This window comes from Phoxinus phoxinus (genome assembly GCF_949152265.1).
Source record: "Phoxinus phoxinus genome assembly, chromosome: 1".
In the NCBI taxonomy this organism is placed as follows: Eukaryota; Metazoa; Chordata; class Actinopteri; order Cypriniformes; family Leuciscidae; genus Phoxinus; species Phoxinus phoxinus.
In genome coordinates, this window is record NC_136876.1 from 29260687 (window position 1) to 29287352 (window position 26666).

General features: G+C 38.6%; 3 protein-coding genes across 6 annotated transcripts; 1 reads left to right on the forward strand and 2 right to left on the reverse strand.

The window, feature by feature from the left end:
* Window positions 1–142: 142 nt before the first annotated feature.
* On the reverse strand, window positions 143–3091 carry rpl23 (ribosomal protein L23). The gene is made up of 5 exons (XM_079620100.1): window positions 2946–3091; window positions 1193–1276; window positions 730–858; window positions 524–637; window positions 143–268 (listed from the first exon to the last, which is right to left on the reverse strand). Exons 1-5 carry the CDS (start codon window positions 2956–2958, stop codon window positions 186–188), a joined length of 423 nt encoding a protein of 140 aa, XP_079476226.1. The 5' UTR covers window positions 2959–3091; the 3' UTR covers window positions 143–185.
* A 729-nt stretch (window positions 3092–3820) lies between these two features.
* Window positions 3821–7167, reverse strand: LOC307001640 (brorin). The gene is made up of 3 exons (XM_079618402.1): window positions 6413–7167; window positions 5837–5966; window positions 3821–4987 (listed from the first exon to the last, which is right to left on the reverse strand). Exons 1-3 carry the CDS (start codon window positions 6764–6766, stop codon window positions 4749–4751), a joined length of 723 nt encoding a protein of 240 aa, XP_079474528.1. The 5' UTR covers window positions 6767–7167; the 3' UTR covers window positions 3821–4748.
* On the forward strand, window positions 6652–26497 carry gtpbp1 (GTP binding protein 1). Of its 4 annotated transcripts, XM_079618362.1 has the most exons (14): window positions 6664–6777; window positions 12275–12414; window positions 14198–14309; window positions 14396–14576; window positions 15452–15800; window positions 16664–16787; window positions 16891–17005; window positions 17091–17235; window positions 17312–17494; window positions 21927–22062; window positions 22148–22326; window positions 22570–22734; window positions 23020–23058; window positions 25353–26497. In XM_079618362.1, the coding sequence occupies exons 2-14, from the start codon at window positions 12304–12306 to the stop codon at window positions 25449–25451; spliced, it is 1938 nt and encodes a 645-aa protein (XP_079474488.1). In that variant the 5' UTR covers window positions 6664–6777; window positions 12275–12303; the 3' UTR covers window positions 25452–26497. The 4 variants fall into 4 exon arrangements, with proteins under 4 accessions (XP_079474490.1, XP_079474488.1, XP_079474489.1 ...); XM_079618364.1 differs by lacking the exon at window positions 23020–23058 and having other exon boundaries at window positions 6652–6777; XM_079618361.1 differs by lacking the exon at window positions 6664–6777 and having other exon boundaries at window positions 11863–12414.
* The last annotated feature ends 169 nt before the right edge of the window (window positions 26498–26666 follow it).

Genomic DNA, 26666 nt, shown 5'->3' on the forward strand with positions numbered 1-26666 from the left:
AACTTAATATGACCAACAAAGTCTGTAAAACGTTAAATATTGCATTAACATAATAAATGTCATCACAAATTCAGTTCAAAACATTGCAGTTTTAATTGTAGACTCAAGACAATTTCCTGCAATCAACAGAGTGACACATGTGTAAACTTTGAGTATTTATTGAAAACGACAAGCCACATTTGAGCTCAGGCAATGCTACCGGCATTGGAAGCAATTCTGGGCCACAGGTCTGCACATTCCTTGGCTACGGGTCCTGTGATAGCGGAGCCTACAAAACACAAAAACATTTTTAGCAGTGCATCTGAGCTAAATCCAGAAGTTGAAAACTAAAATGACATGCATCAAGAAGAGAAGTAAAATGTTCCATCACGGATTGAGATTTAACAGCACATGGCGGCTGCCATCTCACCCATTAGCAATGGGATTTACTATTTCCTTCTACGACGACTCACCCATGCCACTGATCAGACAAAGCAAGTGCTTTAAGAAGGATACCGAAAAAGAACTGACATTCACCACTTACCTTTCATTTCTCCTTTGTTATTCACTATGACCCCTGCATTGTCTTCAAAGTATAGAAACACGCCATCTTTTCGCCGATACGACTTCCGCTGTCGTATCACCACCGCAGGATGCACTAGATTAAAAGGGGACATCTGTATGAGCATATATGCTTTTCTAAGCCAAAGCCAGCAGAGTACAGTTGTAACAGGCTCTGAAATATCTCACCCTTTTTCCTGAGCTCTGGCTTGCCTTTCTTCACTGTAGCCATAACCATGTCTCCCACACCAGCAGCAGGGAGCCTGTTCAGACGACCCTTGATGCCTTTGACGGATATGATGTACAGGTTCTTGGCACCTAAACAAAGAGAAAACCCACAGATTAGTGGAGTTAAAAAAAAAAAAGTGAAGATTAACTTAATTGCCTATAGTCAAGTTATATTTTCATGCTGCAAGTTAGTTTAATAGACATAAGTCTGCAAACTCTCAGCCAAGAAAAAGCCTGCGACAAACCGCAAACATTTGTTCCATCACGGATTGAGATTTAACAGCATGTAGCAACTGCCATCTCACCCAACAGCAATGGGATTTAATATTTCCTTCTACGACAACTCACCCAGCCACTGATCAGTCAAAGCAAGTGCTTTTAAGAAGGACCACAAACATATGCCCAATGCTGGAAGATCTCATACCCGTGTTGTCAGCGCAGTTGATGACCGCTCCCACCGGGAGACCCAGTGATATACGGAACTTGGCTCCCGATGACCCACCACGTCCTGAAGAGAAAGACAAAAACATGATTTTACAACTAACAAAATACACCAAATCAGATTTGCTGTCCATCTAGCAAGCCATTACTACATCTCATTTATTTATAAGTGACCCACCTCTGCAGTGACAAGAAATCTAGTGACTTAAGATTAAGCTGACAGTGGTTTACATACACTTTTTTTTTGGGCCAAGAACATTTTAGTCATTTACATTGAAACTATTTTGACCTCATTATTAGGGAAGGAAGAATCTGGGTCCAGTTGCACAAACATAGCCATTGTTAAGACGGTATCTTAAGTATTAGTATGACCAACTAGCAGTTAGTCAAGGGGCAATCAGTCTTTAGTCCATCTTTTTATGCAATTGACTTAAAACAGTTATGAAACGGCTTAAAGAAAAAAATGTGACGACTAACCTTAAAGACTAGTCCAAGCAGTTTATGCAACCGACCCATGGTGCAAATTTTTTTGAAGTGATAAAGGCGTCAGTCAAATGACATGCAAGAGGAGAAGTGAAATGTTCCATCACGGATTGAGATTTAACAGCACATGGCGGCTGCCATCTCACCCATTAGCAATGGGATTTACTATTTCCTTCTACGACGACTCACCCATGCCACTGATCAGACAAAGCAAGTGCTTTAAGAAGGATGGAAGAGTAGGGGAGTAACCCCAGTGTCCTTGGCCACATTCCACCCATTGGCCCTTACCAATCATAGCCTCCTAACTAACCATCACTCTCTCTCCACCTGTAGCAGGTGTGTGTGAGCACACTGGCACAGTCGCATCATCCAAGTGGATGCTGCACACTGGTGGTGGTTGAGGAGATCCCCTGAAATGATTGTAAAGCGCTTTGGGTGTACAATAGTACATGTGCGCTATATAAATGCCTCATTCTATTCTGTCACCATTCACTTTAAGTGCATAAAAAACCTAATGAAAATGGTGACAGGATGATCATTCCACCTAAAATCCAGTTTTTTTCGACAAAATAAAAGTTAAACAGGTTTGTAACAACGTGTATAAAAAAAATTAAGACGTTTGTTTAAAGGTGAACTATTTAAGTCTGCAAAATGACTAACGTTAACGTTGGTTGCCGACACTGCAGCAAGTTTATAGTAGTGAACTGATGTTTACTGCCGTATAACGTTACCAGTTTTATTTTATTCAGATACATTTATGAAGACAATATTTCAGAACCAAGCAAATTATCAATTCTGTTGCCCTGTCGGATAAACCTCCAAAATATGCATTTCTCTAACACGCTAACCTGCGATTCAACTCGCCACCATTCAGTCGAGTGTCTACCCGCTTCGTTGCATGTTAAAAGTCTCGCACCTTCTGTGCTTTTACAGTCGTTGTTAATTTTACATGGTATTTATGTAAAGGTGCTCCAGAACTTGCTTTCGCACATGAAAGTTTGCGTAAGAAGTGTTTAATCACCATACTACTGGTACTGGCTCCACGAGCTTGGGGCTACGTACTTAGCAAACATGGCTCCTACCGCTAGTGGAAAATGTACATAACTATTTTTATCAAAGATATAATTGAGCATTTACATCAATATATCGAAAAAATAATTCCTATATGACCAGTTAACCCCATGTATTGAGTTAGGGGGCTTTAGCGTACCTCATTTCAAGGATGATTTTAGATTTCCATATGCGTTTCTTACCTCTCTTAGACATTGTCGCCGAAAGGGAAAGAGGAAGAGAGAAAAAGGAATGATGGGATATATGCGTGCGCGCACCACAGATTTCACAGCATCCGGCGCAAACATCAACGTCATTCTCTGTGCATCGCCACCTAGCGTGGCGTATGTCGCATAACTGTATAACTCACGGCCTTAGCTTATATCCATTACAATCGAATTATATGTGAGAACCAAATTGACCAAATTGTCATTAACGTGAAAAGATAAAGGGACGTGTAAGACATATTGATCATGAAACTTCAGTGCGGCTCACATCAGACATTCTGAAATCCACGTTGGTTTTTCAATTAAACTTTTTTTACTCATATTGTTATATATGCATAATATAATAGGCTATGTGAATAAAAACATATTATATAGGCCTATATTAAAATGAGAAAATATTGAGTGGAAATAGGCACATTTTTGGACCTCACTGTAGATTAGCTGAAAAAATACTTTTACAAACTTTTTAAAAGGACAAATTTCACTCAGATATTCCTAGTAAATTTCACAAATAATTGCAAAGAAATGGCAAGAAACACGTTGAATTAAACGTGAAATTTGAAAGCTGAAAGACTGAAATTGTATTTTCTTGTAAAATGTAGGCCTACTCCAATAATTTACAGTGTAGGCTATATATAAATTATTTGGGATGGAAATTACAGCCTATAAGAAATCTGACTCACAGTTGGAATTACACTGTTACAATTTAAAAAGAAAGAAATGTATTATATTTATTATAATAGCCATTATTTGCATGCATTTTGTAAATTAGCTACGTTAAAGAAAATGTCTAATGAAATGGGTAAAATCAACAAAACATCAAAGATGAAATAAATGTTCAAACAAGGAGAAAATACACAAACCTGAGGTGTTTTAATACATAAAATATGTTTCCATTTGATCAGCCCTTTGAAATTGGGTGTTTCTCATTGCATGCTCCACTTCCCATCTAAACAAAAATATTTATCATCTTCATGGAGAACAATATTTTACTGGTTAATCTAATACAGTATTATTATTTTTTTAATCTATTGGAATAAACATTGAAATTATTAATGAAATGCATCATATTGGCCATAGAATAAAACATTTAAAATTCAACAACATGCTAAAAGAATGAGATGGAAAAATGGGAGATAATTTTTAAAAAATACAATGCTCCATATTTAAATATGCTGTATAACTGCACCGTAATAAGTAGACAAAATGATATACAATAACATACACATTTACACTACCGTACAAAAGATTGGGGTCGATTGGCCTTCTTAATGTTTTTGAACGTCTCTTTTGTTCACCAATGATGCATTTATTTGATCACAAATACAGTAAAAAATAATAATATTGTGAAATATTATTGCAATTTATAATAACTGTTTTCTATTTAAATATGTTTTAAAATGTAATTTATTCCTGTGATGGCTCCAGTCTTCAGTGTCACATGATCCTTTCATGTCATTCATCTTGATTTGCTGCTCATGAAACATTTCCTATTATCATCAAGTTGAAAACTGCCTCAAATATTTGTGTGGAAACCCAAACTTTGGAATGTTATTGTGCATGCATAGAGTAATGAAACATTGTGATACTGCTATTGCATGTTGCTTCTCAGAGGGTTGCGGATCTGGGTCAGGGTGGGCGGGGGTGGTGAGGTTGGCTAAAGAGGTCTGCATTGGCAGTTATCCAAGCGCAGGTTGTGTTCACCCTGGGCACAGACACGGCATGTGCTCTGCATCCCGTCCTGCCTGTCAGGAGAGCTGGTGCCAGGCACACTTCCCTTCATGGGATGGCATCCAGCCTGGGTGAGAACACTCTCTCTTTCTCCTGCTCCTCCATCTGTTTGGATGTGTTGTCGGAGTCAGTGGCTTCATTGTCTGCTCGCTGGCGCTCTTCACAGGTAGCGTGAGGGTGCGCCTGCCACGTTCCATCCTGGTAGGTGCAGAAACACACCGTCTGCTTATCAATCTCCACACGCTCTCCAGCTGAGATCACACGATTTCCAGCAAAGCAGTTTGGCCCTTTGAAGAGGAGACAGGAGCAAGCTCAGTATTTAGGGGAATCATAGCTAGTTCACCCAAAACTGAAAATTCTGTCAGCATTTACTCATGTCGTTCCAAACCTGCATGACTTACTCTCTTCTGGAACACAGGAGGAAATGTTTCTGTTCATTTAACCACTTTTGACTGAACATTTTAACGTTTTGAAATTGTAAAAGTTGTAACTTCATTGGAATGGTACGAAACTTGGTGACTTTTGTGGCACTTGTTAAGTGAACAGAATTTGTTTTTATGTTCCACAGAAGAAAGAAAGTCATGCAGGTTTGGAACGACATGATGGTGAGTAAATGAAGACAGCGTTTTCAATATTGGGTGAACTATCCCACTATTTGCGCTCAAACAGAAATTATCAGGTAGACGCCCACAGATGCATTACGTTTATATACAATGTCTATTATAGGTTTTAAAATTGATACACATTGCATACCCATTTCTACATAAACATTACACACACACAATCTGTCCACCTCTTGCCTTCTGTTATCAGGGATGGCCTAATGCCCTATAGTGCCTGTGCCATCCCAGCATGCAGTGAACTAGTTCCTATTTATAGAAGGCATGTTGGTAGTAAGCAATCTATCGAACAATTCCATTGCATCATTCTTTTTCCATGACATCACTGCGAACTATGCAGTAATAAATTGATCAAAAAAAGAGGTGTGGGCTCAACATCACCAATGAAACTGCCTCATTGATCCTTGTGAGTTGCACAACATAATATACATGCCTCTCAAAACACTAGATGCATGTGATGGAGTTTGTAAAAACATTATTGGATGCACATGTAATGTTGCATGTGTAAGGACTCACCGCTTCTGCACACAGGACAGCAATGGTTGGGTTCGTATACAGGATTTACACAATGTAAGGCAGGACAGCCAGATATGGTGCAGTAAACTTCTCTGTTGACTTCACACCGGCAACGCTCACATGGTGACAACTATTTTACACAGGAACAAAAGCCAAATGCATTAATGTAAATATAAGAAAATTCTGAGTAATTAAAAGAGTAAACAAGCCATTAAAAGAGAACTGAAACAGTCTTATACTGTTTAATCATTTACCCTTATTTATCTTTATCCCACACAAAAAATAGCAGTAAAAGTATATATTATAGTCTAATTATCATGCAATTAATATTATGTCCCAAATTGAAGCTAGTTAATAGTTAATAATCCTGAAAAGTGTGTAGTGTTGTGATGGGGGAAAAAATATGATAAAGGTCGTTATTCTACGCTATATTATACTTTTTACATTGTTGTGATATACATCAGTAAAGAAAAATAAAAAAGGTAATTTATTATAATAACAGGTTGTTATTATTATTATTATACTATCCGGTTAGACCAATATAATGAAATGTATTTAACTTATACGCTGACTCACCCTAAATTCTTCAAGCATTCTGTAAGTTTTGCCTCCATACACACAAACTTTACTGACAGCTTCACACACCGGACAGCACGACTTGTATTTGATGCGCGTGCATCTCGGGTGTATACGCGGGCACTTGGGTCTGACACACACGGGTCCATCATCTGTGCAGGTGCAGGGACACGCTGTGGAGCTCGGATAATAAACCTCTCCGATGCCATACACAAAACCTTGATCGTCGATACAGAACTTGCCACGATAGTCACCAAACTCGTATTCCAGTTCAGATTTGGAAGAGTACTCTGATGCGCTTTGGAGAACGAAGCACTGGAGTGCAAACGAGAAGCAAAGGACGAGAGATCGCATCGTTCCTGGCAGTAAGTTGTAGACTGGTTTGTCTTCATGCGCGTGGGTCAGTGCATGAACATTTGCTCAATGACATAGCCTTAGCCTACACAAGAGAAATGACCCACCTCTAAATGCCACTATCGCTACTGTAACTGTACAGGGTTGCAGACAACTGCATTTTTTAATGTTCGATGACTATCAGTAAAAAACTAACTTTTACGTTACATTTACTTTTTACAATAATAATAGCACGACTATGTTATCATTTTTGAATCATTCTAATCTTTTTAAATATTTTAAAGACTTTTCTCTTAAAATATTATTGAACCGACCGATCATGGAACGGATGTTCAACTGGTTTAGGATAGGCCTACAAATATCTCACGTGAAGAGCTTGACGGTGGTTACGTACCGATCCAAGTGGTGCTCTCAGTCTGCAGAGATAAAAATGACATCCAGCTCTCCCCCCTGGATGTCCAGCTCCACCTCTGGATCTGATGAGTGGAGAGATAGAGTTATGGGTAGGTTTAGAGTGTGGTTGGTCCTTCTAGGTCCACCCATTACGGCCAAATAAGAGGTGCCCCTGGAAAAGTACAGTCTACCTCAAGTTAATTTTTTTAAGTATACTTAAGTAAAGTTTAAGTATATTTTTCAGTATACTTTATGTAGTAGTATACTATATCCATGTAGGCTACTAGTAAATTTGTAAGCATACTATTTCAATATTGCTTGCTAAATTGAGTGGTGCAGGTATGATGTTAGCCTGGTTCTAACAGACTCTCGTACATTTCATTTGTACAGAGAGTCTGGCCTCTCTCCATTGACAAGCGTTAACTTCCTTGAAGGCGGGCACTCTGTTGAAGTTTAAAACTACTGGATCTGCCCAGAACCACTCTGGATCTGCCATAACCAATCGTTAATGTTTGGTCGTGACGTATGACGACTCAAACTATAGTGCACAACCTCAACGTCATCGTTCTCTGCCACTCCCTCTGTTCGCTGATTGGACCGGTAAAAAATTGACCGGAGAAAACCCAAGAATATACCACAATCCCAGACGTAGTACTGAATGAAAATTAAAATTGAGTATGTAGGAGGGCAGAGCCAGGCTAGTATGACGTCACTTTGTAGGCCAAAACACGGAAGCGAGTTAGCATTTTTGCACTTCTGGTTCCATCGTCCTGAAGTCAATTTGTTTTTTGAATGGGGTTTTGGTTAAATGGCTGAAATAAGGTCTGCGTTGACCACAAGCTCAAGACACGTTCACGTTTTATTCTACGACATAAAATACATTAAAATTACAGCACTTGTGATTTTTTAAGCTGTTACGTGTCTTGAAAAAGGCGGCTGCTAACAAGTGCTAAATGGGACTACAGAGGCTGTTGGGCCAACTATTCTTACGCAAACAATCTGGGAATTATTATTTTGTTTTAGATAAAAACGGAAAGAGTTTAGTAGTGGTGACGTTAAATTTGTGGGACCGTGGTGTAGTTCGTTTATAGCCTACCTTTAGCTTTTTACCCCTGGCAGTTGCATTCAGGCTTCAAAATTCATAAAAGTTGTGTTTATCTGTGATAATTATCTTGATGGACTAAACGTGGAAGTTTCATAAACATTTGTTGATCACAGAGCTTGTTTTTAATCCAAAAGCCCGTTTTTCTCAAGACAAGTGTGATGCTAACTGCCGTTTGGCCTACAAAGTGACGTGATACCTGTCCTGCACCACTCTATTGCCCCACTTTTTAGTATATAAAAGTACTATAAGTTTAAGTGTACTATAAGTGTAACAGTAGTAAACTTTTAAGTGCACTAGTTTCTCATTTGTACTGCATCTGTTCTAAGTGAACTTATGAGTATACTAGTAGTTTACTATTGGAATACTTGTAGTTTTTAGTTTATGAAAGTATACTTTGAAGTATACTCTCAGTAAAATACTATTTTAGTAGTTTTATACTGCATATAAACTTGTAAGTTTTTTTAAGTGAACATATAACATTTTAGGCTACTGTTTTTATATTTTGAAACATACCTTTAACTCCTTACATTTTAAAAACATTTTATTCTAGCTTGAATGTGAGAAAGTTTAGTAAAAAAAAAAGCAACATTTTAAACAAAAAGTTGAGAAAACCACATTTTTGTCAAAGACTACGTCCGGATCGGATTCAGAGTGAGATGGAGTAGATCAAACCTCCAAAGCTTCACAGTCGTTTCCCTTTTCATGGGTTCAACATTTCAATCAGTAACAAGCAGTTTGATTTTATGCTTAATGTTTGATGATCGCGTTGTTTTACATTTGCGTAAGCAATCTTCTTCACCTGTGTTTTGATCCGGAGAGTCTTTCAGAAGAGGCGTAATAGCGCCCCCTTCCGTGTAACAGTGAAAACATGAATAGTTTTGAAAACATGAAAATTCAGTCAGTGGCGGGGAAAGAGTTAAGTAGATTTGACGTAAATCCCTAGGATACTCAGAATTAGCATCATAACTTTTTTCTTTATAAATCACCATTTTCAAACAATGTATAAGTAAACAACAATATAAGTCAAGTACAGTATGCTATACTGAAGTGCAATTTAAGTTTAATTGAATCTTGAGTACATAAAAAGTAGACTGAATGTATACTCTCTTATGTTTAAAAGAAGTATACTAATAGGCCCTATGCACAGCTTCACTACTTCCTGAACTTAAGCAGGGACCTTTGTTTCCTGTCTGCCAGGATTGGCCAAACTGATTAATCCAGGTGTGTCTGACCAACAACAATAATCAGACACACCTGGATTAATCAGTTTGGCCAATCCTGGCAGACAGGAAACAAAGGTCCCTGCTTAAGTTCAGGAAGTAGTGAAGCTGTGCATAGGGCCTATAGCACACTTGAATAAACTTATTTTTCGTAAGGGTCGGAAAGCTTAAAGGAGACTTAAGCCATTTTTGCTTGTGGATGAAGAATTTTGCATACATTTTTTGTGTGTGAAAAATCCTCAGATGACGCAAAAATCGTCATTGGAGGCTTTTTTGGCCAGAGGCTAAAAACTACAGCCAGTAGAAGGCGTTAGATCCGCATGTTTTCAACCCGCCCATAGAGGGAGGGATCTCACTCACAGAATGTACAAATAGTGTCAGCCATCTTTTATTTGGAAGCTAAGCTAATAGGCTCTTATTCTGTAGAGAAAGCTGAGTAGTAGGGGGGGTTACCATCCTCTTTTTCCCGGACATGTCCGGCCGTCGAGATCGTTCAAAATGTCCGGAATTCGGCTTTTGCTTTCTGCAGTCGCCATTCATTGTTTACATGCACACCTTTTGTTTCAATCTAACTGAATTCATTCCGATTGGTGAATCTGAATGTAGTGTTTACATGAATGCTAAACAAGTGATGGGTTAATGTGCGTTTTAACATTACTAAGAAAATTCCCGCTCCTCCGTGAGAGATAAGAGACCGATGCGTCTCACAGGTGCCGCTCATCAGTAATCACGCCACCGGCCTCGCGTCGTTCTCCCGCGGCCGTCAGTCTCGTCCTGCTCGCCACAGTAAACATGATGAATGGGGTACGGCGACTGTAGAACGCAAAAGCCGAATCCCGGACATTTTTGGCGATCTCGAAATCCCAGGCAGACTTGTCACGGAGACTCACTAGTAGCCTAGCCTTGTTGTTTATCTGTGCTCTCTTACCGGTAGGCGTGGCTTGGGAGTGGCCTCGTCGTAGGGCAGCGAAGCAAGTGCATTCTGGGAGTTGTTGTCTTTCATCCACAAGAGCCACAAATACATTTTCTGGCTTTTCTCAGTCTAGGAGGCTCCAAATGAAAAAATATTTCACATTTCTACTACATAAATGACCCATTTTAAATACACATTCATCTTTCCAGAGGTGAAGTGCCTTTAACTGGGAAAAGCTAAATGAGTTCAGGGCAGGCTCTCATGGCCGCACTCTAACAATATGCTTACGGAGCACTTTTTACTATCTGTGTCAGACATATTGTTCTTTCCATTGTTCCAGGTGTTTTTTTTTTTGTTTTTTGTTTTTTTAAATAAGCCCATTAACTCTGATGGGAGGAATATGGAACATCCAGTGTCTGTTTGCTTCTGGTTGATATTGAGAGCTGGATACCTGTTAAAGACATTGACAGTTATTTTTTTCAGGTTCAAACTGGACTTGCATCTACTGCAGGGGGGTTGGGAGTTGATGAAAAGCTAATAATTAAAAGCTAAAAAAGCTTAAAATAAAACACTAAAAAAGATTAAATATTTTTTTGATTACACTTTATTTTAAGGTATCCTTATTACAGTGTAATTATACATTTAAGTACTTCGTAATATCCATCAACTATGTACTTACTATAGGGTTAGGATTAGGTTTGGTTTAGGGTTAGTTGCATAGTTATACATAATTGATAGTTATAACTAACAAGTCTAACAGGTACAAATAAAGTGGTACCATTTTATTTGTTTACCAGCATGCCATGTGACCATTAATGAACACTAAAGAAGCGTGAACATGTGAATGTGTTGTTAAATTATTGAAATGTTAACATTAAAATCTCAGGGTGTACTTCAAGTAAAATTCTTTAGATAAAAAGGTTTTGGCTGACAAAAAAGTTTGGAAACAGTATGTGACCTCGATTACAATCGCTACAACTTAGACTACATTCTTGTTTTTGTTCCATTGACCCTGTGTAGCCTATCAAAAAACAAAAAAACTTCATTTCTGGCCTACAGTGTAGCCATTATGCAGCTATTTAACAATAATTTATATTGCCTATTTGTTGTATGTGGTAAATAGGCCTATTTAAAAAAAAATACTGCTAACTTTGTTTAGGCTATTACGTGATTTGACAATAACTTAAATTTATACAATCAGAGGAACAAATATAATTAGTCAGATTCTGTTTTTTGTTAAATACGATTAGGCGATAACACGATAATCTGGTGACACTTTATTTTTGTAGCACGTGGTTTGATTAGTCTCTTCTTTTTATGTAATTTATTGTTTTTTTCCTGTCAACCTAAGCTTGAACCGAAACAAACATTGCGACTTTATAAATAAATGTTGCATCATTTGCAATATAATTACAGCGTATTAGTAAAGATATGCACCGCCCACGAATTTTCATCGGATAATAACACACGTGATTTGGGTTCTAAAGAAAAGGATTGGCCAGGCTCTACTCTGTTGAATAATTCATGAGGATAAGAAAAACACACATCCTTTTATTAACATTTTAAACGAACACCTAAACGTGCATAGTGACCGATCTGTAAGATTTTAGTGTGCTCTATTATCAGTTAGCATGCTAGTGTGATACCACTAATATGTAGCGATACTTGTTTATCTCGACGCAGCAGGTTTTAGCCTAGTGGCAAAGAGTAGTGGTGAGCGGCGTTACAGCCTGAATGTGTTTGTGCTGCATCAGCTTACAATTGTTCCCCCAAAAGCCGTATCGTTTTAAAGTTTTTTAGCTTGAATTTTAAAACTGCTGCCCGAGAGATGGCATCGTTAACGACAACAGATCCGGTTTTTAATCCCGGGGCCTTAGGGTTGTCAGAGTCTGTAGTCCCCGCTTGCATGTTTGCTCCTGGCCGGGGATGCGGCGATGATGACGGGGGAGAGTGCTTCGAGGACGAGGAGATGTTCAACGGCGAGGCCGTGGATCTCGGCATAGACTTCTCTAGCAAGGTAGGCTAAGTTAGGCCTCAAACAGAGTTAGCCTAGTCGCGGAGTGAATTAACGTTAGTGTGTTTAAAAAAACAACGTATTATTAATGACATGACTACACGTTGACAATTTGAAGTGACTTTTAATCATGCGATTTGATTTGCATCACTTTTTTGATATTTTCACGGTTTTACCAGCTGACCGCTGAGTGTAACTGTAAACATAAGCTAACCCGGCTGTGTTCAACGATGTTTTTAAAACATATTTCTTGCCTGTATCATATGCACCCGTCTTAGTGCAGTATTAGAATATAGCTTTCTGATTGATCCATCTTTGTGGGGGTTTCGCTGTAAAGCAAACTGATTATGGGCTGTAAATCTGCATTAAACCCAGTGAATGAAAGACATCAGTGAGGGAAGAGATGACAACCTGACAACACAAAACCTGATGAAATATCAACGCAACACAGAGGGTTTTCCCTTTAGCAGGAGGGAGTCACTGAGGAGATAAAGGAAGAATGAGGAAGTGCATATTACACTTGATCACTTTTATTTATGGTCCTAAAGTTTTAACACTATGTAGAAACAGAGCTATAATCAGGGCTATTGTAGTCAACTTAACGTTATACTATTATAAAAATCTTCTTACTTGAAATAAAATACGTCAGCAGAAATACAATTTAATCTTATTTAATTTTAGCTAGTTGCCAAGGTATAGCCTAATTTCTCATGTTCCCTTAGTTTTACTTGATGTACTGAAATGTCTAAAACTGAAATAAAATGAATGAAAATGATATTGGTCCGTTTAAAATTAACCTAATACAAATAACAAAACATACAACAAAAATACTACATGTTTAACTACAATGGCAAATATAAACATAAAAATCCCTTCATAAAATAACCAACCTCTGAATATGAACATTCTGTAAGTATAATAAGCAGCCAGTGCCTACTGTAATGTTTCCACTTAGTAAGTAATCCAACAGCGACTAGCCATCATTTGTTCATATAAAACAAATAATTACTATTTAGTTGCAGGTAATAAATAAATTTTGCCATTAAGTTCTATATCTCAAGCACAGAACCTATCAACGATTTATTCCAAATAGTATTTGATTGTATGGAACCTCATTCCAGTTTTACTAGTAACTATTCAATAGTTTTAGTTGTTGTTTCTTAGTTACTAGCAACTAAAATAGTTCAATTTAAATAGTTTCATTCCAGTTGATACTAGTAACAATTTTAATCTTTATAGCAATATTTTTTTTAATTGAACTATTATGTACCTTTTCTGACTAATGATGTCACATGGCAAATTAATGAATTGGAATAGATATATTAATGTCTCATAAATGGGTAAAAGTAGAAACGCAAAGTAGGCACAGCTTGACACGTCAGTTTCTAATTTAGGTCTACATAGCCACCAGTGCCTAACCTTGATGGACGTGGGAACCAGGGCAGATGAGAGTTCGTGTTTTCTGCTGTGACAGCGGCCTCCTTATCATTCATCAGACCGTTTCAGTCTGAGGGAGGATCTGTTTTCATATGGCTAGAGCTGAGCTCTGTTAACAGGGTTTTGCATGGAGCTCTGTCACTCCACCTTCTGCAACATTACTCCTCATGACATCTGATGTAACAAGCAGTAAAGTCAGACAACTGTTCTCAAAGTCCATCGATGACTTTGTTGTTCCTGTTTTTACACTGACGTTGAGTCAGATGGCGATAACAAAAAATAACAGGAGCATTTTTTTTTCCACAACCATTCTGTGTTTAATAAGACTCTTTTCCTTTATTCATCATAGCTAGCCCTGGTCAGTCCCAATGGAGAACAGTATGACTTGTTACTACGGCAGCTGCGTGAGAGGATGGACGAGGGCTGCGGGGAGACCATCTATGTCTTGGGTGTGGGTTCAGGTAAGACACTGAAATGAACCCAACGAGACTCGATTTAGATTTTTTATTAGGCCTATTTCTTACATGCTTTTGTCTCTCTCTTTCAGATGGTGGAGACTATGGTTTGAATGAGAGTGATATGCAGGCGTCTGTTGCCACAGTAAGGTCCATGTGTGAGCAGATCGAGGCAGACCTCATCCTGTTGAGGGAGCGTACTGAGGCTGGTGGCCAGGTCAGAGATTACCTTATTCGCCGCCAGGTGGGAGAAGCCGACTTCTTGGAGGTTAGGTGAGTGATGTCAATGTAGAAAGTGGCCTTTTCTTGCAATTTAAGGGACAGTTCAGCTCAACCAAAAATAAATATTAGACTCATCTACTCGTTGTTCGAACATCTTTTTTTTCTCTTTTTTTTTTGTGGAACACAAAATGAGATGTTTATTAGAATGTAGAGGCTGCTATTTTCCATACAACAAACGTTGACCGTGAACAAATGCAAAGAGCGAGAAAAGTTAATCCAAAATATAAAGAATGTACACTACCATTCAAAAGTTTGCAGGTTGGTATGACTTTTTTGTTGTTGAAAGAAATTAATACTTTTATTCACATTAAATTGATCAAAAGTGACCGTAAAGACATTTATAATGTTAGAAAATATTTATATAAGATCACAAGACATGATTTTATCACAATTCTTTTTCACATTGGTCTTATTATAAGTCACTGAGCAGTACAGCAAAACTAATTTAAAATTTATATGAAAAAATTAGCCTTACAAGGTAACAAAATATAAAAGAGAAAGAATGACTGCGCGGTATAAATTATACATTGATTCTTATTAAAGCTACTGAAGTTATTCAGCGACGAGCAGTAATGGATTATCATTTTTTTTTGGATTAACAATAATACAGTGATTACAAACAGTTTGTTGTGTACTTTAATCAAATAAATGCATTCTTGTTGACCATAAGAGACTTCTTTCAAAAACATGAAAAAATTGTACTGACCCCAAACTTTTTAATAGTAATGTACCATATCAATGACCCTTATGACTTGCTCTGTTAAAAGGGCATCTTTAATGTGTCTTCCAAGATCTATAAGACACTTTTACTTTGAGTGTAGCCATTTCGGATTACTAACTCAAAGTCATGATGGTGTTTACCTCAGGGTGGCTGTAGTGGGGAATGTGGATGCCGGTAAAAGCACTCTGCTAGGTGTGCTGACTCATGGAGAGTTGGATAATGGTCGTGGCTTTGCGCGACAGAAGCTCTTCAGGCACAAGCACGAAATGGAGAGTGGGCGCACCAGCAGCGTGGGCAACGACATCCTGGGATTTGATCAAGAGGGCCAGGTAGTCAACAAACCCGACAGTCACGGAGGCAGCCTGGATTGGACCAAGATCTGTGAGAAGTCTTCTAAAGTTATTACCTTTATTGACCTTGCCGGCCATGAGAAGTACCTGAAGACGACTGTGTTTGGAATGACAGGTCATCTGCCTGATTTCTGCATGCTTATGGTAAGGAGGGAAGACAAAGCTCTGTTTCAAAACCTATTGAGCCTTGATGTTTTGATAGGCAGCAACAGTTTCTCCAATGGCAGCATCCTATTTGAAATGTTCTTCATGGGCAGCAACACTGTCAACAATCACTCACGTGCATTACATAAATAATATGAGTGAGCCACACAAGAACTGCCTCAACTCACTATTGCTCACAATTGATTTTGTTGTTGCCTGATATTAGCACGTTTCTAACCTAAGGACTTGATACTACATCAAGCACAGCGAATACATGGTGAAACAAATATCGGTAACACGTCATTTTAATTCGTTTTTCTATTATCTTTTTTATATAATAAAACATTTTAGTGCTGATTGAAGACTATTCTCTTAACTGTGTAGGCCATCTTGAATTTTGGCTAAAATGTAATATGAAGGTGTGGTCACATTAACTAAATTTAAGCAAAAATTTGCAGGCAAAAAGGTCCATTGTTTATTTTCAATAGTGTAGCAATGTATTAAGCACCGATCACACAGAAGTAGCAGCTGTTTGTTGGTCAATGCAACAAATTGTGTGACCAATTTGAACCTGTTGTTAAATATGTGTATGTAAATCCTTCGCCCTCATGCGAAACTCCTAGTGGTGTAGATTCCCATTGCAATGACTGGATTTCGCCTGCTAAAATTCGCTGAATAATTGTAAATGTGACTGCACCTTAAGGCAACATGATTTAGTAAGGAACTATTTGGATCAAACTTCATGTTGGGTGTACACTAGCTAGCTCTAAAAGTGCTGCCAAAGTGGGCAGCTCATTGTTTGGAACAAAGTGAACTGATGATCGTTGACATTTAAATTGACTCCTTTTCACTCTCTTTCACAGATTGGAAGTAATGCAGGAATTGTTGGCATGACCAAAGAGCACCTGGGTTTAGCATTAGCTCTCAATGTTCCCGTTTTTGTGGTGGTTACTAAGATTGACATGTGTCCAGCTAATATTCTTCAAGGTGAACCATGAGTCCACAGATAATACCAGTTTCATTGACTGTAAATTATGGAAAGCTGTAGGTATTGCCATACTAGTGAATTTAAAACGGTCTGTCTTTTCAGAGACCTTGAAGCTCCTGCAGAAGATATTAAAGTCTCCAGGCTGCAGAAAAATCCCTGTCCTAGTCCAGAACAAAGATGATGTCATCGTCACTGCATCCAACTTCAGTTCTGAGAGGTAGTGCCCCGCAATACACATTGCTTACCTGCCAACTTTTAACCCAGTTATGCTCCAGACTTATCTAGATTTGTGTGTTTTGTAGAATATGTCCCATCTTCCAGATCTCTAACGTCACAGGAGAAAACATGGACCTACTGAAGATGTTCCTGAACCTGCTCTCCTCCAGAAGCTCATTCAAAGACCACGAGCCTGCCGAGTTCCAGATAGATGACACCTATTCAGTACCAGTAAGCATGCTTTCTGTCTCTGTTTATATATTTATGTTTCCCCTCTCTCAACGGTCTGATTTTTTTGGGGGGGAAGGGTGTAGGAACGGTAGTGTCTGGGACCACGTTACGAGGGCTGATTCGACTCAATGACACTTTGCTTCTCGGACCAGACCCTTTGGGCGCTTTCCTCTCAATCACTGTCAAATCCATTCACCGCAAGAGGATGCCTGTGAAAGAGGTCCGTGGTGGACAGACGGCCTCTTTTGCTCTGAAAAAGGTATGTGGCGTGGGTTCCAGACTAAATAAATTGCTAAAGTAAAACATTTTGTCCAAATTATTTTAGTTGGCAAATTACAGAATTACTCAAAGATGGTTGATCAGAAGCGGTTTAGTTCCTAATTGATGCTGTCTCTGACCCTGATAGACCCTCTTCTGAGACTGCAATGAAGCGTTTCCACAGTTATCATCACAATTCTAGTAAAGTTTTTTTTCAAATTGATTTACATTCATTTACAACGCTAGACTTTGTTTTTTATTACCTTGGTAGTAAATTACAAAACACAATTTAGGTCTGTAGCCAGCCTATTGAAAGGGGGGGTTCTTTTTTTTCCAAAAAGTGGACCTTTTTGCAGTTTTTCTCCATCTTTTGTATTTAATTATGATGGTTTAAATACTTCATTTTGGTGACCTTTTATGCACTAATTAGTAAAAAAAAAAAAAAAAAAAAAAATGAGGTGAAAAAATCCCGATCATGTAGGCTATGTTTTTTAATTATAAGTTAATACATTTTTGTAATTTTCATAGAACATACAATAGCCTACAATGTTATTGTAAGTGTAGCTTGTTACCTCTAGGGGGGTCCTGGGGCATGCTCCCCCGGAAGAAAATTTTGTACATTTTAAAGATAAATTCATTAATCTGGAGCACTTTGAGTCACCTTAATTTACTGAAGACTACAAATTATATTATAATATTAATTCTCAATATGCTACACATTCATATTAACCTGTGCCTTATATGATGAAAACGGCTTCGATAATGTTTTTTGTCCCCTCACAATGACAGTAACGTTACATAGGCCTATTTTCCGTTAAAAATTGTGAAATTAGACAAAGTTTATTAGTTTGCCTGATTATTTCTAACATGTATGACCTAAAACAGCTGTCAAATATGAAATGTTTAGTTTAGCTACTTACATCTTATCTCGCACTTGAGCATAAACTACTGTCTATGGTCGAGGTGCGCCTCACGCTGCTGCTAAAATTCGCGCTCAGCCGCTTCTGTGAACATAAAGCCCGCCTACTTTGATTTGATTGGTCATCTCAATTATTCTGACATTGACGGGCAGTGACGGACCAATGAGGCTCAGATGAACACACAAACACACACACACCCTGTCCTCTGTTTCTGACGGTGCGAAGCTATCTGGACGTGTGTGTGTGTGCCGCGCGTATATCATATTAATTTGAAACAGCAACCCAGCATATTTGTCACAAGCATTGATTAAAACAATGATGACAATAATCACATGAAAAAAAAAAAAAACGACTTAAATTTTGGACCTTAGGCAGTGAGCGGGGGTTCGTTCGAACCACCCGAACCCCCCCTGCCTACGGGCTTGACAAATGAATGCAGCTGTGAGGGTGTTTCTAATACAACAACTGAGGGAGTGATGGCAAATTTCACATTATTCTCTCTTCTGACTGCTGTAATCAATCTCTCGATATTTCCCCCTCTTTTGGAAAGTTGTGGAAATGCTATAATGTTTTTTTTCTTTCGCTGTTGGAGCAAATTGGATTACAAAAATTATATTTGCCGACATCTCCCATTCACCTCTATAGAAGTTTACCCAACTATGTCGACTCGTTTCTGAGAAACCCGTAAATGTGAAAAGGATTCATTGTATTTGTGACATGGCAGTTTTGTGAGATATATTTCTCACTTTTTTTTAGAAAAAAAATTAAAATACTGTTGTGTTTTATGGTTCCATCAATCACCCACCTTACAGTTTTAGATTCAGCATTACAATTGGACCTCACTCCTAAAAGTTGACCAATCATTTCTGAATATGTTTTAGTATACCATTCATTCCACAAAAATTATGTTGAGAATATGTATTATTAATTACAAATAATGATTCCTGGTTAATTTGGAATTGGACACAAATCAGTTCAGTAAGAGAATTAGTTGCAAATGTTTTACTCTGAATCAGACTCGCTCACAATCCTTCAAACCACTAATATTACCCCTTTTCCACCAACAAGAACCAGGTGCTGGTTCAGAGCTAGAGCTAGAGCCGGTTCGGAGTTGGTTCTACTGACGGTTCTTCTAAGAACCGGTTTGCCTTTCCACAGGCTAGAGAGCCAAAACAGAGCCAGATCTTACGTCACTGTGTATACATCTCATGTTGCCCAGCAACGCTAGCGCGGCAGCGCCAAACAGAAACACACCAGGCTTGTTCGAGATGGTTCGGCTTCTCGCAGACCGATCGCCGCGTGACATTAAAGCACTGCGAAAGCGATCAAAAGCACAAGGAGTCGTATGCTCTCCAAATACTCCCGGAGCTCTGATCGGTCCGCGCCGCTCCGATGCATCTCGAACAAGCCATCAACAATAACGGACGTTGCAATACTATGGATGCTCATGGGATTGCAAAAATACATCGGAATCCAACGCGTTCGTGCAGCTCGCCGTAACTTACATAGACGGATATTATAATCGAGCTACTATTAGCTCGACTAGCTGCTATTTAAAAATGGCGGTCACAAGTTTCTCTTCGTCTTGTTGGTCACGGTAACCCCGCCCCCAGCCCCTGACGCAAGCGGTTCTTACTTGGCTCCGTTCTAGACCCTGCAATGATTTGGTGCTACTTAAGAACCCGTTTTACTGGTTCGGAGCTGGTGCTTTGGCGGTGGAAAAACAAAGAACCGATTTGAAACTAGGCTCTGGCTCCGAACCAGCACCAGCTCTGCCTTGGTGGAAAAGGGGTATTAGGGGCCAAGCACTGAAGGTGCGGGCACCTATTGTATCTGTTCCCGTTCTTATTCTTCTTTTTCTTTTTCTTTTTCTTTTTCTTTTTCTTTTTCTTCCGACTGGGCGTCTATGGCAGCCTATAGAACCGTTTGCGGGAAACTTATACAAATTGGCACAGTGATAGAGGACAGCCTGAACTATCACCATAGCAAATTTGGAGTCTCCAACTCATTCCCTCTAGCGCCACCAGCTGTCCAAAGTTTCACTCATGTTTATGCTAATAACTTTTGAACCACAAGGGCTAGAAACAAAATTCTTTTTTCCTCTGATTCCTGAGCTCATGACGATTCGACTGCACCCTATGACGTCATTTTCCGTCATAATAGTTTTCCCGCCATTTTGAATTTTCCGAAAAAACTACTTTTTCGAACTCCTCCTAGGCCGTTGCTCCGAATTTCACAAAAATTGAACCAGATCATCTCCAGACCTTGACGACCAAAAGTTATGGAATTCAAGTTGATTCGAATTACCGTTCTCGAATACCGCGCAAATAAATTTTACGTAGCGCTTGCAAAAACAGACGTAAGGCCGTATCTCCACAACGCTTTATCGGATTCAGACCAAATTTGGTACATGTCATCACAAGCATGACCTGAGGCTACATGCTGCGTTTCGGCGCAGCGCCACCTACTGGTCCGGAGATATGAAGAATTTATGTTTTTGCTTATAACTTCTGAACGGTTTGTCCAAAAATCACAAAAGTGGTCTCGTTAGATTCAGGGCGTCGTGCTGAGTTGACTGATATTCAATTTTCCCATATCGGCCATTTTGGCTGTCGGCCATTTTGAATTATGTGCTAAAATGCTGTATTTTATGAACGCATGAACGTATCGTTACGAAACTCAGTATGGGTCATCAGTACAATGCCCTAAAGGTACTCAAAAATTTATGAGACAGCGCCACCTTTTGGTCAAAAGTTATAATGAAATTTCCAAAAATGCTAATAACTTTTGAATAAATTTGCCTATAGTAATGACACTGATCTCAATAGATTCCTTGGGTTATGCTGAAAACATAGATACCAATTTTGCCATAGTCAGCCAAACTTCCTGTCCGCCATCTTTATTTTCTTTTAAAACCTACTTTTTCGAACTCCTCCTAGACCGAACGTCCGATTTTCACCAAAATCGGATCGTGTCATCTCCAGACCGTGCCGAGTAAAAGTTATGGATTTCATGTCGATAGACGAAACCGTTTTTGTATACCGCAGTGGCAAAGTTGAGGCATGATGCCAAAATGACTATTCAGGCTTTATATCTGCAATGCCTTGACATATTGACACCAAACTTTGTATGTGTCATTGTCACTTAACTCTGACCACATCACATCAGTTTCGTAACTGCGCCACCTATTGGTCGAAAGTGATAATCATATTTTTAGTTATTGTATGTGATTTTTCAACCATTTTGCCAAAATTCATCTTTAAATGTCTTCAATTGCTCCTTGCTGCAGTTGGTCTCACACTCCCAGCCACTTTGGCATGTCTTGTCGTCTTGCTTGCGCTTGGCCCCGGTGATTGCTGCTTGCAGCTATATTTCATAATTGAGTTTGAGGCCGTTTTGTGAATCTTTTTAACTGGTGTATTAAATAGAACTTGTTCATAAGAGTAATTCTTTCATGAATCTCATATCATAACTATCCCCTCCTTATTTCCTTGTCATTTCTCTCTCCTTCAGATCAAGCGCTCCTCAATAAGGAAGGGGATGGTCATGGTGTCACCAAGATTAAACCCACAGGCATACTGGGAGTTTGAGGCCGAGATACTAGTTTTACATCACCCGACGACCATCTCGCCTAGATATCAAGCCATGGGTGAGATACATGCACTTTTATGCTCTTGAATGCAAGTATGTGAGATTTTCCTCTTATCATTTTTCTCGTACTTCCCTTCCCACAGTGCACTGCGGTAGCATCAGGCAGACAGCTACTATCCTGTCTATGACCAGTGACTGCTTGCGCACAGGAGACAAAGCTACCGTCCACTTCCGCTTCATTAAAACCCCAGAGTACCTACACATAGACCAGAGGCTTGTCTTCAGAGAGGGAAGAACCAAAGCTGTGGGCACCATCACCAAGGTCAGCTTCACGGGGCGTAAAATTGAGTGTCTAGGTCAGAACCGAATACATGCAAGTTTTTCTGTATTATTACAGACACAGCTAGTTGATGAGGATAAATTTTAAGTTTTTCTGTATTTTTACAGACATAGCTAGTTGATGAGGATAAATTGAAAGTTATTATCGTTCAGAATTATAAGCTTCATGTTTGAGTGTTCATTTTTCAAATTCTAATTGGATCACTTTTGTTCTCTTGACTGGTAGTTGCTCCTGTCAACAAATAATCAGCCGTCAAACTCCAAACCCCCGCAAATCAAGATGCAGTCAACGAAGAAAGCCCCGGCTAGAAGGGAGGATGGAGCGGCTCCACCCTGTGAGGAGACTGCTTGCACAGGACCGCCAGCCGCTCAGCAAAACATACCACAACAGGTAATAACAGAAATGGTGTGTTATGCTCAGATTTATAAGTATTGTCAGTTTCTCTTTCTGCTCTGATTTGTCTGATCTGTCCAGTTTTCTAATTGCTTTCTATCACTTTTTCCCTTCACTCCATCTTTTTTCATTTCCCTTTTGATACTCGTATTAATTATTTACCTTTCTTTACCTACATTATGCGGTTTCTTTTCTTCACCTGTTCTTCCATTTCATCTCTCCTTATTTCCCATAAACTGCTGTTTCCTTTACCTTATTTTTTCACACTTATTACTGCTTCAGACAGAAATGGAGGAAGACCCTCAAAACAAAGAGAACAAGGTAAAACAAGGGAACTCACTCATTCCCAAGACTGCTAATTATCCCCTCACAGGAGCTGTGCTGTTTATAGGTCCTCAATGTACTCAAAGGACATTGCATGATGCATCTTTTAAACCGGTCTCAGACTACAGGAGTTTCATGCTGATTTATGTCCGACACAGTATCCATTTAGTTTACATCCGTTTCCCCGTGAGACCATGTGAGGTGCTAAATCTGGCATGATAATCTTAATATCTTGTAGTGTGTGATGCACCAAGATTTTTAAAATCTTGTAGTGTGTGCAGATTTGAGATTTGAAAGAAGAAAATCTGTGAAGATTTTCCTTATTTGTGTGATGCATAGGGTTGACCAAAAGGGAACCGGTTCCGACGTAAACGGTAGTAACGAGACCGAATATGAACGAAAATTTCGGTGCCTGACTTTTTTTTTTTACCGCCCCCTGTAAAACATCTCGCGCAACAAATGTTCCAATGCATATAAATAAAACCTCTCCAGTTAACCAGCATAGCATTCATTTCGTTCGTTTGATAAATAAGATGATCTAGCGCTGAAATGTGTTTTTTAAATCAAGTGATCAAAGTGCTCGTTGGCGCTGTGATCAGTGGCGCGGATACAGTGTTTTCGCTCTATCAGTGCGGGACGCGCGTTTCAATCCGTTGCGGAGACATAATGCACACAAACGTGTGTATAAAATTGATATACAACCAACCACTGATGAGCATAATCGGTTTTGATGAGAAAAAAAAAAACAGTATGAATGCGGATTAGAACCCAGAACCTCTGACACGCTTGACGAAAGTTCAAGTTCAGCAGGCTGCCAGTGTCTCTATAGCACGCATTGTGTTTATCGTGCAATTTATATGCGAAAATTAGTTTTTACGTGCATATGATACGCAGTTTTCGCGTGCATTTGATACGCACTTCATTGCGTGTAATACACACACATCCCACACCACTAATTCTACCCAAATGTATAATACACACGCACCCCACACCACTACTAAACCTACCCTAACCAACCCATGCGCATCCTATGCACGTAAAAACTAATTTTCGCATATAAATTGCACGATAAACACACTGCGTGCTATAGAGACGCATTTAGTGTGATCGGGTTGCAACATCACATATGATGATAACAGCAGCCGTTCCTCTTCGGGTAAGTCTTGTAGGCCTATTTTAATGCCAACTGCAAATCTTGCATATCAAGTAGGCTAGCAAACACCGTTGCCATTCAACAGCGAGTGTAACGTGTGCAAACAAAATGTTTTAACAAAGTTCCGACACTTCTTTATACGAGGCTATACTGTGTGTTAAATATTTCTGCTCCGTGTCAGATATTTCTCTGCTTAAAATAAAAGTCATAATATGTGAAGACAAAATGTTGATCTTAACGTAAGTGTTTTACATCAGTAGCCTATTAAACGGGGCAATTTTTAATTTCATCAGAAATTCTTTAAATATTTTAGTTTTAATATTGTGTCCAGTTTGGCCCTGTAAATAAAAGGGTTCAAGAACCGTTTAAAAAAATACTGAGTAGGTACTGGTATCGGATAAAACCCAACCCTAGTGATGCAATGCAACCAGATTTCACAATCGGTTATGATTTTATGATTTCCTGTAGTCTGAGCCTGGCTTTACCAAAATTATACTGTGGCATGGAAATGAGTGAGGCTTGTGACCATTAGGTCTAATTCTAGCTGGTTTGTGAGTCCATAGTGTTACTGTGTATTTAGCAACAACTTGCTAGTATTTTGGGTGATGGTTAGTATGATCTGTTTGGTTGACAAAATATTTGGAATTTTGTTGAAATTTGAATCAGACATTTACCTATTATTATCATTATTATTTATATGGCAAACATTCTTCGTTTTTTTTTAGATATGAAATTAAATATTCCGATCATAAAATTACAGCTTCAAGGTTTTTTTTTTAATCTGAATGATTTTGAATGTATTTCTAAATTCCATCTTTAAATGACACGTCTAGAATTCAAATTCACAAAATTCAAATGTTTTTTGTCTTTCTTTCTTTTTTAGTTCCATAGAAAATGGAAACGTTTTCAGTTGCGTTTGCAAATCAAATACTGATTAATACTAATGAACCACGTACTTATTGTGTAATCATTTTGTGGAGTTATATTATTATACTTTTAGATATTATAGCAAGTATGTATAAAACAAGTGATCTAAAGTGTTACCAAAACATGTTAGTTACCATATCAGGATCAAGTGTAATGTTTAGAAGTCAACAATCATCTTAAAACCTCCTTCCTCTTTTTTCTCTTATTGAAGCCAAAGTCTGGAGGCAGAAGACGAGGAGGTCAACGGCATAAAGGCAAACCTCAAAACAACTCCACAGTGACCCTTGCTGGTGCAGTCGGGGGCTGTTAAACTCGCCCCTGTTCAAGAGTCCAGTACACCATTCATGTTTTCCTCATGCCTTTTACCTGCCCACACGGACCATACAACTTCGATGACAAAGCTTAAGGAGTTCACAGAACCAACATGCACATTGTTTTGTGAATTTTAACTTATTATAAGACGTGCGTGTGTTCGTAGACTGTATATACCGTAGATATTGAGACTATAGGACAGGCATACTGCATGGTGGTTCTGTTTTGGCTGTAAATGTCAATTTAAGAAGGATAAACTTTTAGTCTGTTTCTTCTTGCTGAACATGACATCATGTACTTGCTCAATGACTCATTTCTATCCCATTTTAAGATAATCCCATTGGAATGGAACTCTTTATTATGTAGCAAACTGTTTTAATGGGACTATTAACAAGCCTCGTCACAAAACCACATTTAATTTGAATGATCATTATTGTGGACCATAACGATAAGAGATGCTTTTGGAAAGTGTTTTGAGCTGAATTCACTGGCGGCTTTAAGACACTGTGACTTGCAAAGTTTTTTGGCAGCTAGTTAAGTGTGAAATGCAAATTGGCATTTAAACGTACTTCAAAATCTAATAACATTCATTGCTAATTATTACCTCATATTTCAGTCTATTCACAGTTTCCCAAATCCTTGGTCACCCTAGTGTTATAGACTGTGCTCAGGTTCTCAGAGCATATTAAAATTGTCAAATAAGATATTTTTTAGGTTACCCAGTAAAATATGCTGAGTAAGGGAAGATGAACAATGTAGATCTTAAGTTTCGAAGATTTGTGTAATAGTTCCTCATGGGGAAACAACGGTGCCAGTTGTTCTTGGATAAGAAAAAAAAAAAAAAGTTTTATTAACCCGTTTTTTTCCAGCTGTGATTGACAGGCCTCCTGAACACTTGCTGTATATTCTTTCAGATTGCTATACCGTTTACTGAACTTTAGTATTCACACCCGAGGCAATATGACACCTGGACCATTCTCTGCGTTTACATGTTGTGAAACTTTCCACAACCAATATACAAATAAACTGATGTTGACAATTTAAGCAGGGTGTGATTCTTTGCTACTCTGTCTCTTTGTTTATCTAGTCCAGGGACCCCTCTTATGTATCATTATTGATGTGTAGCGTTTTAACTCAAATCATTTTGAGAATGAAACACTGTACTTTATTTTTTATTTTTAAAGTCCGCATTACTCTTTTCTAAATGCATTAC

What these genes read in the sequence shown, in the direction of transcription:
- rpl23 (XM_079620100.1), bottom strand. An exon ending in GCCAGAGCTCAGGAAAAAGG is followed by an intron (nt 638 to 729) that starts GTGAGATATTTC and finishes CTTTTAATCTAG; the next exon opens with TGCATCCTGCGGTGGTGATA. An exon ending in TAACAAAGGAGAAATGAAAG is followed by an intron (nt 269 to 523) that starts GTAAGTGGTGAA and finishes TGTGTTTTGTAG; the next exon opens with GCTCCGCTATCACAGGACCC.
- gtpbp1 (XM_079618361.1), top strand. Translation starts at nt 12,226, where the DNA reads ATGGCATCGTTAACGACAACAGATCCGGTTTTTAATCCCGGGGCCTTA. An exon ending in TCCAGCTAATATTCTTCAAG is followed by an intron (nt 16,788 to 16,890) that starts GTGAACCATGAG and finishes CTGTCTTTTCAG; the next exon opens with AGACCTTGAAGCTCCTGCAG. An exon ending in TCCAACTTCAGTTCTGAGAG is followed by an intron (nt 17,006 to 17,090) that starts GTAGTGCCCCGC and finishes TGTGTTTTGTAG; the next exon opens with AATATGTCCCATCTTCCAGA.
- LOC307001640 (XM_079618402.1), bottom strand. Translation starts at nt 6,766, where the DNA reads ATGCGATCTCTCGTCCTTTGCTTCTCGTTTGCACTCCAGTGCTTCGTT. An exon ending in GAATGCTTGAAGAATTTAGG is followed by an intron (nt 5,967 to 6,412) that starts GTGAGTCAGCGT and finishes TGTGTAAAATAG; the next exon opens with TTGTCACCATGTGAGCGTTG. An exon ending in CTGTCCTGTGTGCAGAAGCG is followed by an intron (nt 4,988 to 5,836) that starts GTGAGTCCTTAC and finishes TCCTCTTCAAAG; the next exon opens with GGCCAAACTGCTTTGCTGGA.